Below are 14,323 nucleotides of genomic sequence, written 5' to 3'. Positions count from 1 at the left end.
ACAGCAAAAGGACACTGAAGAGGAAAATATATATCATCATTTTTTATTTTATTTTTCCCCGGTAGCAAAGGTATTTAAAAAGCACAGTTGAAAAAAAATCACACGTCTGTCTGAATTCTTCTCTGTTAATACTGCAAATAACAGCTGAGAAGATTACAATGGTAATTACAGAGAAAGTACTTCTTTTTTATTTTTCAGTTAACACACTAATTCAACAACACTTTGTAATTAGTCACTTTTACTATTTGCCCTGATGAGCAAGATTCCCCGTGTTGTTTGTGAGGATCCAACCTGCTCCTGTGGCTCGGAACTCACCTCAAGGGCCAGAGTGAGGCAAGCACTAACAAAAATGTGGTATCCTGTTAGATAAATCAATGTTCTAACTTAGTTTATTTTGGCATCTCTGCATCTTGGTACTTGGTGACTTAAACAAGAATCTATCAGTACATTACAGATAAAATCCCTTGAGTACCAGGTTCAAAGTTCATGTGCTCCTATGACTTTGAACTCTTCTTTTCCTGAGTTTACCAGTGTACAGCTGCACCAGAACAGATATGTTTACATCAGAGGAGTAAAAGGCAGCTCGCAGTTCATAGTTTCCATTTCCTTTTGCATTGTTCAGGAATTCAAGCTCACAATTCTGTGTCCTGAAACTTAGCCTTTTGTGTTTGTGTGTCTGACTTGGTGCTTCCAATACAAATGTTTTGTTTTGATTTTGATTTGTTGACAGAAAGTGCTGATGAGGAAAGTTAGTTTCATCTAAAATCATTCTCAGTTTACAAGAAATTCTATTGTGGAATTTCTTGTTAAAATTACACTGTAGCTTTGCTGATTAAAAATGTTTATCTTTTTGTAAGGTGTCCAACAGTCCATAAATCTAAGTGTGCGTGCATAGTTTAATGTGCAGTTGTTTTATGTACTGAGTTAGGGTGACCATACCTCCTCTGGCCAAATATTGGACAGGGAGGCATCCCGGCCAAAACGAGACAGATGGTCACCTTACCTGGGAGTCAGGTGGTGGCTGCCATGTGGGGGGGCTGCCACCATGGTGGGGGGGCTGCATAGGGGCAGCTGCAGTTCTTGGTTGCCCCATGACTTGAGGCACTGGGAACAGGACTGGTGCCACATTAGCAAAGCTTCCAGTTTTTACCAGCTGCAGGAAGCCAGGCAGGAGCCACAATGATCTGCTCCCGCCAGCCAGGGGAAGCCGGGTGGCAGACACGGGTCTGGCTCACCCTAGCTGGGGGAAGCCGGGCATCAGCCATGCAGGTCCAGGTCCCAGCTCCCCCAGGTGCGGGGAGCTAACACCAGTGGCTGCCACCTGCTAAAAAAAGCAGAATATGGGGAAATTAGCCCCTTTTGCAAAGTAAATTGGCTGCGGGGATGGCACCTGAAATACAGGCCTGTCTAACCCAAAATGGGACGGATGGTCACCCTATACTGAGTTTACAGCATGGTAAGTGTTTTTAGGTGAAGGAACTTTGCTGGTTTTCTAAAGCAGTCATGACTCTGAAATCTGATCAGCCGCGTGAACCACAACAGTGTTCTGCTTTTTCTAGCACCATTCAGACTGTACAAAAAATAAAATATCCCTAATTTTGCACAGCAAGGCAATAATTCCATTAACGGATTCTGGAGATGAGATAAACTATGACAGGGGACTGTTAGGGAGGTTTGCTCACACCCATCCCCACCCTAAAGTGAAATTATAGATTTCAGTGATAAGTACTTACTTTGTAAAATGTTGGGAAAAAAATCTTTCCCTTGTTTTTTCTTTTTTACCTCTTCCACAGATCTCTTTCCTTGTTATCATTTTTCCTGTCTGGGCAGGTTTCTGAATTTGTTTCCCTCCTCCCTACCCCCAATCCAGATCTCCTCTCAGCCAAACCCTCAAGGATGTTTGGTTTACATACTTCATCTGTGTCCTAAGTAAGCATGTTTTGCTTTTTTGATTGTTTTTGTATCTGAATTGATAAGAGAATAAGGAAATTAAGTGACACATCTAAGGTCTCATAATAATTCACTGTTTGGGTCTTGGCCCCATGTAGAGTGGAATCCTCCTCCAAGCTACTTGAGCTATATTCAACTGTACTTGCTTTTTAGATTATGGTTACATGAACTGTAAGCTCAATAGAAAAAACTATTGCCACTTGAGCCTGTTTTAGTCATTTGATTTAGAGTGAATGAATAGATTATCCTTGTAGGATCTGAGTGTCCTTTATATTACTATATTATATATACAACAAAAAAGCAGTCCTGTAGCACTTCAGAGACTAACAATATAATTTATTAGGTGATGCACTGGGGGACAAACTCACTTCTTCAGATCTGGAAAATCAAGATAAATAATAAGTTAAATGTACAGAATTTTACAGAAATCACAGAATCATAGGGCTGGGAGGGACCTCAGGAGGTCATCTAGTCCAGCCCCCGGCTTCAAGCAGGATCAACCCCCACTAAGTCATCCCAGCCAGGACCTTGTCAAGCTAGGACTTAAAAACCATGAGGGATGGAGAATCCACCACCTCTCTGGGCAACGCATTCTAATGCTTAACCGCGTCTCCTGGTGAAGTAGTTTTTCCTAATATCTAACCTACACCTCTCCCTCTTCAACTTCAAAGATAGACAAAAATGAAGTAAAAAGTGATGAAGCAGCTAGATTGGATGGTGGAGAGAAGAGTGCAGAAAGGGGGAAGAAAAATAATTACTGCAAGTGTCTGTTAAGTTAAGTGGGCTTCCTGGGATCACTGCGAATATCAAAGGTGGAGAGACTGTCCTTGTAATGCATAATCTGGACCCATTATCATTTTCACTCTGGGTGCAGATGGGACTGCATGCGATCTAATCAATTTTTCTTTTTTGGGGTCCACGACTAGACGTTACTAAAACATCTAAATTCATCCCACCCAGCCACACACCCTTCTCTGGCACGCACAAGCAGCAGAGGGTGGAACAAACACCACTCCCAGCTCCTTGGGCTGTCCATGTCCAGCACATGCCTATTACAACCACAGGTAGCCAAGTGGGTTTTAATATGCATGCGCCAGATGTGGACAACCCAAGGAGCCAGGATTGGTGTTTGTGCCGCCCCCTGCCACTCGTTTGTGCTAGGGAAAGATATGCCTCTCTAAAGTGTGGGGGGGAACCCACCTTGGCCAAAGCACAAAGGGGCACCTGTCTGGGGCAGCAGCAGGTAGGGAGCCATGAGGCGGGGGGCAGCCAGGGGCTGCCAAGGAGTGTGAGGCAGAGTAATATGTGGAGGAGGGTAGGGAGTGCAGTGTAAGCCTCATGGGGTCTTGGGGATAGTGCTCTGGGGGACAGTGCAAGCTGCAAGGAGTCTGTGGGGCAGTGCATGGACATGGGGCAGTGCAGGCTTCATGGGGCTTGAGGGGGCAGTGCAATGGGGGCTGCCATGCAATGGTTGGCAGTGGAGGCCTTAAGAGGCAAGGGAATGGTGCATTGGGGCTGCACTGCAGTGGGGGGAATACAAGCCCCAAGGAGTCTGAAAGTCGGGGAGAACACAGTGCAATGGGGGATTGCAGTGTAAACCCCAGAATGTCTGAGAAGGAAGTGCAGAGAAACTGGGGGTGGTGGGGAGGGAGTGCAGTGCAAACTGGAGGGGAAGGGGTCCGGGAAGGAGAGAAGAGTGCAATGTTTCTCCTTTGGTGGAACTGAAGGGAAATCTCCTTTACAGACTTTGGACAATAGCCACAGAAGCTGTGAGATCCTGTCCTGGTCTGTCTCCCTATCACCCCTTCCCCTGCTGGGGGCTCTCTCCCTCTCTACGTGCTTCCTCTGTGCAGACAAAAAAATCTTGGATTGTGATGTCTTCTATGGCCCACTGAAAGGGGGTGGGGGAAGGGGGAAGCTCTAACCTCCATATGGGTGGAGGGGCTGCTCTTGGGGGAGGGGAGGGGTTTCACTGTGTTGTACCCACTCTGTACAAAGGTGAGAGGGAAATACCTAAAATCAGCCAAAGCATTATTCAAACCTGGTCACAATGACTGACAAAGCAAACCCTGTAGCATGAAATGTTCTGACTTACATACACCCTTAGTGACATAACATCAGGGCCGTTCCACCAGCAAGCTGGTGGTGATCAGTTTCTCTCAGCCCTAACCTTCATTCTCTGAGTCCGAACAGCTCCATTCCCCTCAGATACCGCTTCTTTACATTAACTCTTGCTCTTCCTTCCAGGCATACATTTCAACACCCTTCCATTCATTGGTATAGGTAACTCATGACTTTCCTGTTTGGTAGGTTGTCCTCATTTTTTGAGGTGATGAAACTGACAGCACAGAGAGAGCAGAGCTAGCCACAGAACACAGGTGTCCTCACACTGGCTTTGTATGTTCACTGCAAAAGCGTATGGCCCTTCATTCTTCAAGAAGTTTTGGTTTTTCTAATTTATTTTTTCTCCCTGGTCTACTTCTATCATCAGTATTTTCTATCTCTTTCTTCCCTCCTGCATGGTGTGTCTTTTTTCTCAAATTTTATGTTTTTAATAAAATTATAAAACAATAAAATTCATACTAAGTGTTAAATTCTCTATTAAAAATGTTGTATTCCAACAAGACCTGAAAAATATTCTAAAATATACCTAAAACATCATCTGTAGTTAAAAAAAAAATTATATTTTCTTTGGTGTCCCTAAAAGCTATCATTAGGCTTTGAGTTTGACATGTCTGGTTTAGAAGCTCCCTACATTAACATTCGAGATGAAGATGGACTAAAGGTGTCAGGAACTGTGTCCCTGATGATGTCAAGCACAGTTGATGGCTGAGCTTTGTGACTTTGTTCTCACTCACAAGCATTTGAGACTTGGGGACAATTTATAACTTCAAGTCAGCAGCATTGCGGTAGGTACCTGCAGGTCTTCATAGTAAAGTGATGTTTTTGTGGATGACTTACAATGGCCGTGTCTACACGAGCCCCAAACTTCGAAATGGCCACGCAAGTGGCCATTTCGAAGTTTACTAATGAAGAGCTGAAATGCATATTCAGCGCTTCATTAGCATGCGGGCGGCCGCGGTGCTTCGAAATCGACGCGGCTTGCCGCCGCGCATTTCATCCAGACGGGGCTCGTTTTCGAAAGGACCCCGCCTACTTCGAAGTCCCCTTATTCCCATGAGCTGATGGGAATAAGGGGACTTCGAAGTAGGCGGGGTCCTTTCGAAAAGGAGCCCCGTCTGGATGAGACACGCAGCGGCAAGCCACGTCGATTTCGAAGCGCCGCTGCCGCCCGCATGCTAATGAAGCGCTGAATATGCATTTCAGCGCTTCATTAGTAAACTTCGAAATGGCCATTTGTGTGGCCATTTCGAAGTTTGGGGCTCATGTAGACGTAGCCAGTGTTTCCTCAGCTCTTGTCCCCAAATTCTGTTTCTCTCTTTGTGCTACATCTGGACCCACAAGAAGGAGGACTTTGAAGAACTCCACCAGAATTTCAACAATTTCCACCTGGCATCAGTCAACATAAGTTACTGTTGACAGAGAAATCTCGACAGGTTGTCGACAGAGCAAGTTGTGTGTAGACACAGAGGGCTGCCAGACAGCACTGCCCCCGATGATAGAAAGCAGAATCACAGTTCTGCAAACAGGGCTGCTTGGCAACCGGAAGCCCTGTCTGTTGACAGAGCTGTCTGCATTATGTTTCTGTCGACACAGTGTTATGCCTCAAATTTTTGAGGGATAACTCTGATTAAGCAAAAACAGAGTTCTGTTGAGACTGTCGACAGAAGGCTTTATGAGCGTAGACACTCCCTGAGTTCTGTTGACAGAAGTCTCCGGTATAGACACTGCCTATGTGACTATATCAGAAACCTATTGACCTGCTATACATACCTACACACCTCCAGCTTTCATCCGGAACACATCACACGATCCATTGTCTGCAGCCAAGCCCTAAGATACAACCGCATTTGCTCCAGTTTCTCAGACAGAGACAAACACCTGCAGGATCTCTATCAAGTTTTCTAAAACCACAGCACCCAGCTGGTGAAGTGAAGAAACAGATTGACAGAGCCAGGAGAGTACCCAGAAGTAATCTACTCCAGCACAGACCCAACAAAGATTGTAACAGAATGCTCTGACCCCTATCTACAGCTCCCCCATTAACACCTGTCCAACATCATCAAGAATCTACAACCTATCCTAGCTGACAATGCCTTTCTCTCACAGACCTTGTGAGACAGGCCAGTCCTACCTTACAAGACAGTCCCCTAACCTGAAACACGTTTACCCACAACCACACACTCTACAACAGAAATGCCAACTCAGGAACCAAATCAAACATCGAGAAGGAATCCAGAAGGAATAATCTGCAATATCCAGAAGGAAAACCTGGACACACAGTTGCAGACTTGAAAGTTGCCATCCTTGGGTTGGGGGAGAGAAGTTCAAAAATAGGCTGCAATGTAAAACTACTGAGCTGAAATTCATATTCAAATCTGACACTGTCAAAATGGATCTGAAAGAGGGACTGAGAATGACTTTCTCATTACAAGAAGTTGTTTTCCACTTTAGGTATTCTGACCTTATCCACATCTACATTGATTTGAATTGCTCTGATGCAGCACTCTTGGCTATATACCCCTACTATCTGCTTCTTTTCTTTCACTTCATGTGTCTGATGATGTAAGTTGCAACTCAGGAAAAGCTTAAGCCATTTTAAAATTGTTACTTAAATATGTGTGTGGACTCATTGTTACAGACCATTTCAAGTACAGTCATTTTACAGTTAACCATATTATAGCAAGTCTAAATGAAAAATGTAGATTCTCATAGCAGCTGTTGAATTCTTCCTCTTGAAAAATAAATCCTAAATACTATTTTATTCTGTACATATTGTAATATCTCACTGCCCTAAAGTAGTGCATTAAGCCTCGTGATGAATATCTGTCATGTGGCTTTTGTGTTCTCATCCTCTCCAAAGGAAGACGCATAAGCACTGTTTTTGTTTTTGTTTTTAATTATTTGTTACTTTAAGCATGTGAGATGTTCATAATGTAAGGAAATTGTAAGTAGATGCTTTATTTATGGAGTAGAGTTTTAGATATCAAAAATAAAGTAATGTACTAATTTTTAATCAAGCTAAATTTATAATCAAAGATGGTTCAGTTTTACTACACACAAAGTGCACTGTCTTAAAAGCTTTTTTCAAATGTTTGTTTCAAATCCCACTGTAGAAGATTTACATTAAATCAGTAACAACAAGGAACAAGGGTTTTATTTTTTAATGAACAAAATGCACAGTCAAAAATCTGTGATTATTCCAGGTCCTCACAGCACACTTTTCACCATAGTATCTGGGCACCTTCCAGTACTACATTAAGTAACATGACTACCCAGTAGTCATGTGTTGTTTTTCTCTAATAATCTCACCAGAGGGAAAAGCCTGGGGAGTGGAATATCTTATTTTGGTAGGTTGGTTTGTTAAATAAATATGCCTGTTGTTGTTTGTTTATGTTAGAAGAAGCAAGGTAAAAGAATATGCCTTGCATTTGTAGTGGACAGTGCTGAAGATTTTGATGGTCCTTAGGTCCTGGAAGAGTGCATTCCACAGCACTTGAATTATCCCCAGAGAAAGTTCTGTCTCCCACACAGACAAGTTGTAATCTGTCTGATGAGAGTTCCATTGTGCCAGAGGAGCTGAGCTGTCAGCCACGTTCTTTATCTTAGATGATTGTTTAGTTATCCTGGGCCCAGGCCATGGAGAGCTTTGAAGATCCGGGTCAAGACCTTGAATTGATTTGTTATTCTACAGGAAGCCAAGTATAGAGTGCAGACAACATAATATGTGCATGTAGCCTTTGTCACAGAGGGTAAACACTGCAGCCCAATAATCTCGTGTGGTAGTTTTTAGATACCTAAGATTTCCTTGTTTTAAAACTACAGGTTGAACCTCTCTCATCTGGTGCCAAACGTGATAATTTGCCGGACAACAGGAGGTCAATATTGTCTTGCACGTTAGCAACAGTTCCAGTGTTACTGGGGACTTAGAAGACATTTAGGGGTAAATTACAGCTAAATAACAGCACAGAACACCGAGAGCCAGGACTGGTGGCTGTAAACATATTTTATGGGACTATGGGAAACGGGGCCACACCCATGATAAGTGATCATGTGGCTAACTAAAATCATGCCAGATTAAGGATGTTGCCAGATGAGACTTCCAGATTAGAGAGGTTCCACCTGTCCCATGCTGAGTATTTTATTTGAAATGCAGTGCTTCTGAATGCTTTTCTATGAAACTGGCCACCTAGACAGTTTGCTCTGAGAGAGTGAAAAGTGACAACCATGTTTTTGGTTGTCCATGTGCTGCAAGTGTGTGTTGCATCTCATCTCTTTTAGAAGACTGGAACTAGTTCAGAAAGAAACACGTTCACGAAGAAAACCATTTTCTGGGTTTTTTACTTCATATCCTCATGCAAGATTCACAGTTTTATGATTTTTAAAATTCTACTTGTAAAACAAGTCAGGCAGTAAGTAAGTTGCCTTTCCAGAAACAAATTTCACCTGAGCATTTGGTATTCTGCTTTGTACTGTGTAATTAACTTTCTGATATTTTTTGTGTTTTGATAACTGTAGCTCTCTCCAATATGTGCCATGAACATGGCTTAACAAGGGGCCATTGCTGACAACCCTTGACATTTCATGTGTAACAGCTGACTACACTTTTGTTTTGGACACAAACTGTAATCCTGAAATAAAGCAATACTTGCCTTCTTTTAAGTTAACTCTTGTGTTTTTTGTTGTTTTTTTATAATATCTGGTTAAATGGTTTCCTTAATCTTGTAGTCGTTGAGCTAAAGCTAGTGAACCTTCATAAGTCCCTATGGCCTGTATTTGTTTATATTTTCATTGGCATGCTGATTTGAAAGCAGGAAATAATATAAAAGTGATTTCACTGATTATTTCAACACAAACAAGATTCAAAGTACAAGAGTTTGGCACATTAGTTAATCTTCTCTTTATTCTGCATTTTATTTCCTTTGCAGTTGGTAGCCTTCGTCCCAGCAGCTTTTCAACTGCATCCTGTTTCCTTGGTCACAGAGAAGTCAAGCTCTGACGTACCTGACTTTGTGTTTCTCCCACTTTGGCCTTTAAAATAAGACAGTCCATCCTGCCTTTAGTAGTATTGTTCACACCTAGCTTTTCTCACATTGTACAGGGTTGACTTCATTTATAAAATGCTGAGCTTAGGTATGGTGACAGAGAGAGAGCCCTGTTAGTCTGTGTTCTATCAAAACAAAAAAGCAGTTGTGTAGCACTTTAAAGACTAATAAAATAATTTATTAGGTGATGAGCTTTCGTGGGACATACCCACTTATTTGAAGGGAAAGAGGAATGAAATGGCTGGAGAGTTGTAGATGCCTACTTGAACAAATAATGGTGTCCCCTCTGCTGAATTCTGGGAGTTTCCCTCCAGCTTTTAATACAGTGGGACATGGCCCAATGGACAGCCAAGGAATGTCACTCGTTGCTTTGATGTGTCTCTGGGAAGACTGCAAGATCTAGTCTGTCCCTATGAAGAGTTAAGGATCAGAGATGATCCCAAACAATGGAATGGTGAAGAAGAATTGGAGTTTGGGTGTGGGAGAAGTTATGGGAAGGTTCAGTTAAGGAGCAGAATCATTGCTGTTTGTAAGAGAGGACGTCTACCCAGATGAACAGAAATCTGAACAAAGAATTGGGTGTAGTTTAAATAAACATTTTTCTTAGTTTTTATCAGATCAAATTTTTCTGTCTCGAACAGAAAATAGCTTAAACTTTTGTGGGCTTGCAGTGCCTCTCAGCTGAAGTAGTTGATGCAAGACTGTTGTAATCATGAACTTTTGTAATCAACTTTTTCCACTAATTGAGGTGCAGTGAAAAGAATAATGGTAATGGAGATCAAATTGCATGTGAAGGAAAAAGTGGAAGGAAATACCCTAAAAAGGGTATAGAAATGTTAATACAAATAGAAAAGTCATACTGGAAACTTGATGTGTTTTAGGTGTTGATAAATAAAAATAAAATAATATTCTTGAAGACAGAATTTAGGATGAGTTGTAAACTGCTCTTTGGCTTATTATATATAATAATCTACAGTCAGCTTCACCTCTTGAGCCACTGTTACCTGAAGCAACGTTTTAATGTGTATCATGACACAACAAACAGAGAAATGCATTTCAGTTCTCTCTGTTTGGGGGCCTTACGATAAACAAACATGACTGTCACTGTTGCTAAAGTCAGATGTTCAGAGATGACGAGACTTTCAATGCTGTAGGTCAGAACTGTTCTCTAAAGTTGATGGTCCAAAAAATGATATAAATCTTTTCATGGATCTTGAGACTTTGCTCAGGTGATAGTTGCTCGTCAATAATGGATGTTCAAGTAGCAAAGTCCATTCATCTTGGGTGATGGATACAGTGGAAGGCAAGCTCTAGCTGTGTCTGTTACATTGCTGTTACTTTGGTGTCCATATTAATTATGCAAGATTTATAATCACTAATTCTGAGACAGTAAGTTGCAAATGTGCAGCAGATTGAAGTAATGAAAGCAGTGCTTTTATTGAGGTTGTGACAGTAGCCCATAAAGCTTCTGGAAAATGAAAGAGGCAAGCTTATGTCAAGCATTCAGGATGCAAGTCTTTCCTTCTACACATCTGACCTCAGTAAATATTATTTAGCAGTCATCTAGTATGATTTGAACTGTGTTTAGCCTCGTAGAAGTGAGTCTGTACACACAAATGGTGCTGGAAGAAATTTTAAGCTGGGGGTCCTGAGCTGTGCCTCCCTCTTTCCCTGCCTTACCCCGTCTGCACCCCTCACCATCCCAGGCAGGGGCCACAGCAGGGGACTGCTGCAGAGCCCCAGGTGTGGGGTTTGGGGGCCGCCAGACCTGCAGCAGAGCCACTAGGATCACTGGGCAGCAACAGGGCCAGCAGCCAGGTCCTGCACATCCACAGATCGCTACAAGTATCCGCATTGGTACAGCTAGAGGTCTATATCAACAGCTCATTTTTACAGAGGGAGAGACACATTTTGTTTCTAGAACCCTGCAAATTTAAGTGGTTGTAACAGGACTGTATGCTATCCAGAAATCTCAGTTAACTGTTTTAGTGCAACCCTCTTAGATGACACATTTTACTTATCAGAAAAAAGAGAGCTTATTGTGAGCAATAAATGGTTGAAGATAATAAAAATCAGTCATGTAAATGAAACACTCTCTGGAGGTCTAGCAAAACAAATGCAATTGCATTTTGAAAAAAATGCAGCATACTAAAATGAAATGAAACATTCCCTGCCTTTAACTAAGTTTTTTGTCCTTAACAGTAACTGAAGCTGGTTTTGGTGCTGACATTGGGATGGAGAAATTCTTCAACATCAAATGCAGAGCATCTGGCTTAGTTCCCAGCGTGGTTGTGCTTGTTGCTACAGTGAGGGCTTTGAAAATGCATGGAGGAGGGCCAAATGTAAGTGTCTGCACTGTTCTTGGAACACAAATGTGTAACCTTAAACATTGCCATCAACATTTAAAATATGTACAAAATTCTGAATTTTAAAAGTCTGGAAAAGCTCTTGAGGTGACAGTTATTGAGAAATTTTCTTTGCTAAACTCCCTCTTCACACTGATGTCAATTCTTAAATTTCCCTAGATTACAGGATTTAAACCATGTGGGAAAGTATTAGATAGCTATGAAGAAGTACTAATTCTAAGCAAAGGAAGTTCCTATTTTTTGAATCCTTTGAAACATTATTTGTATACATTCTCTCCCATGCCTCTTACAATAGCGATTTGAAAATCTCAGTGTTGTCAATACTTGAGTGCATGCTATCAGTCATTATGAGCCAGAGATCTTGGGAGCTGCAAGGGAGAGATTATAATTCAGACTGCAGTGTGTGCTTAGTGGAAAGAGGGCGTTTTGAGACTCTGGTCTTGTGCTGGACGGCCAGAGGCCTTTGTCACTGAGGTGGAGGGAACCTCCTCTCTCTTCCCCTGCCTCCATGACTCCTTTTCTTCTCTATGTCACCTGATCCCAACTAACGAATGTGTGGTATTCACCACCCCAATTATATCACCGTGATCTTTTGCTCCCTCTCTGTGGGGCCAGGCAGGAGCTTGTAAATTGCGATGGGCGGAGGCACTCCCCACTCAGTTAGGCAGAATCTGGAGTACTGCGATAAGTTAGTGTCCGTCTGCTAAGGAGGGAAAGACACAGGAAGCCTAGCAACATGCTTCACCTTCTCTGCTCCACTCATTCTGAAGGGATCTGATACAGCCTAGGGAAACAGCTTTTTGTAGAGCCTCATATCGGGGCAAATTCCAAAGCTGTTTCTACAACTACAGAATTGTGGAATGCACGGAGCCTTCCTTATATGTAATCATCCCAGAGAGCACAAGTTCTGAGATGTTCCCTTGTCCCAAGCTTCTAAAGATTAAATACCCAAAATGTTGTCATAATCTATTGTTCTCACGCAACCCACGCAGCTCTTTTGTCTCTTGACATGCTGTTCGTCCATAAATTTCACAGTTTGTGTACTGTAGTGACAATTTTCATTCACTCTAGCAAAAGGAGTATCTAAATCAGCCCTTTCTGTGTTGATTTTATCTAATCCTTGTCTTTCAAAAATGTTATGTTATAGGTTTCCCCACACAGTATAGGGTACCAGGATGGAATGAGCCAAATCATAGGTCTGAAAGGTTAGCTACAAAATTGGGGCTATATAAACCAAACATTTGTGACTCCTTTATACTTGTGCTGCCTGTCTGGTCCCAAGGAGACATGCAAATTAGAGCAATTGTAAGGTAGCTTTACTTCTGCGCAGAAGGCAGTGTTCCAGCAGCCACAATGGTGCTGTGTCCATCCCTGTTTTCAACTGTTTACACCTTCTGTGCTGGGTTGCTATACCTTCTGCCAGAGTTTTGCCTTCCTTTAGCCGTTCGAGTGCTTGCTCTCTAAACACACACACTCACACGCCCCTGACATACAATTGAGTATTTGATAACTTCACACGCCAATCTGTATACTGGCTGGAGGAAAAGAAATGTGGTGTTTCTAATTCCTTAAGCTGTGGTGCACTTTAGATAGCCCATGGAAGTAATACCAATGCCCCAGGGCTGTCTGTAGGCTGCAGCCTGGCCTCTGCATGCCCCTTCTACCAGAACTTTCTTGGGGTCCTTTGGAAACAGCAATCTTCCACAGTCTTATGGCAGTCTTCCACAGTTCCAGCAATAGGAGATTATTGCTTCAGCAGATGCAAAGGAACCTCTTTATTCTACTCCAGCATTTTGTCCTAGTATTAAGAGACTGCAGTTGGGAGGGGAGAGGGCATCTCACACTTTTTCTTTAAAGTTTTCACTCTGCTCCCTCATAGTAAGGCAATTCTAGGACTTTCCTTTTGTTAACCTTTTACTAAAATGTATGCAGAAGTCACAGTTTTATATTTCTAGAACTAGATATGTTCTTTGACATTCATTCATCTTGAGATTCATGGCAAGAATTTCCCTATAAATAGAATTTTAATTGCATCCTGATATATTTACTACCTTTGTTGTAGATGGGTTGTTCTGTAGGGTACTATACAGGTGTGTTTTACCTTCACAAGTGAATTATGAACAAAAAATAGCGAGTAGAATACCTTCTCTTTGTCTGATATACTGTGTTTCAAAGGAGTGGCTATTTTAATATGTGGCTTTCAGTTCCTTTTTTTTTTACATGTTGATTAGGCCTCACCTGGAGCATTGTGTCTACTTTTGGATACTACATTTCAGGAGAGATATGGACAAATAGGAAAAAAAATGCAGGGAAGAGCAACAAAAGTATGACCTACCAGAGAAAAATGGGGGGGAAAGAGTTGGTTTTGTCCAGAAAATAGAAGACTGAGAGGGCACTTGATAACAATTACCATATACCTTAAAGGGTTATTACATGGAGGAGGGAGAAAAAAATGTATTCTGTGATGATAGGGCAATAAGGGGTAGGCTTAAATTGCAGCTAAGAAGGCTTAGGTTAGACATTAGAAAAAAATTTCTATCTGCTAAAGTGGTTAAGCACTGGAGTAAATTGCTTATGGAAGTTGCAGAATCTCCATCATTGAACATTTTTAAGTGTGTGTTAGACACACACCTGTCAGCGGTGGTCAAGATCAGTATTTCTTAAGCTTTTTGAGGCCATGGAACACCAAAAAATATTTTTTATGCAGAACACCTACGAAAATTTTCTTCAAAGAAGAAAATAGTTGCCACGCTAAAGAAGGGGAAAAAAACTCACAGCAATATATGCAGCAAAAAATAAAATGAAATTATGTAATCAGGTATCATAGCAATGAAGAAGTAA

General features: G+C 41.9%; 1 protein-coding gene across 5 annotated transcripts in view; it reads left to right on the top strand.

The window, feature by feature from the left end:
* The window catches only part of MTHFD1L (methylenetetrahydrofolate dehydrogenase (NADP+ dependent) 1 like), a 233,799-nt gene that overhangs the window by 116,351 nt on the left and 103,125 nt on the right, over positions 1 to 14,323 (top strand). For all 5 annotated transcript variants that reach the window (XM_074990392.1, XM_074990388.1, XM_074990391.1 and 2 more), the window contains one exon: positions 11,319 to 11,458. In XM_074990392.1, coding sequence (XP_074846493.1) covers positions 11,319 to 11,458 — 140 coding nt within the window. The remainder of the gene's footprint in view (positions 1 to 11,318; positions 11,459 to 14,323) is intronic.

The sequence above is a fragment of the Carettochelys insculpta genome, chromosome 3 (assembly GCF_033958435.1).
Source record: "Carettochelys insculpta isolate YL-2023 chromosome 3, ASM3395843v1, whole genome shotgun sequence".
Lineage (NCBI taxonomy): Eukaryota > Metazoa > Chordata > Testudines > Carettochelyidae > Carettochelys > Carettochelys insculpta.
The sequence above is the reverse complement of the archived record's forward strand: the minus strand, read 5'-3'. Positions and strand labels throughout refer to the sequence as shown.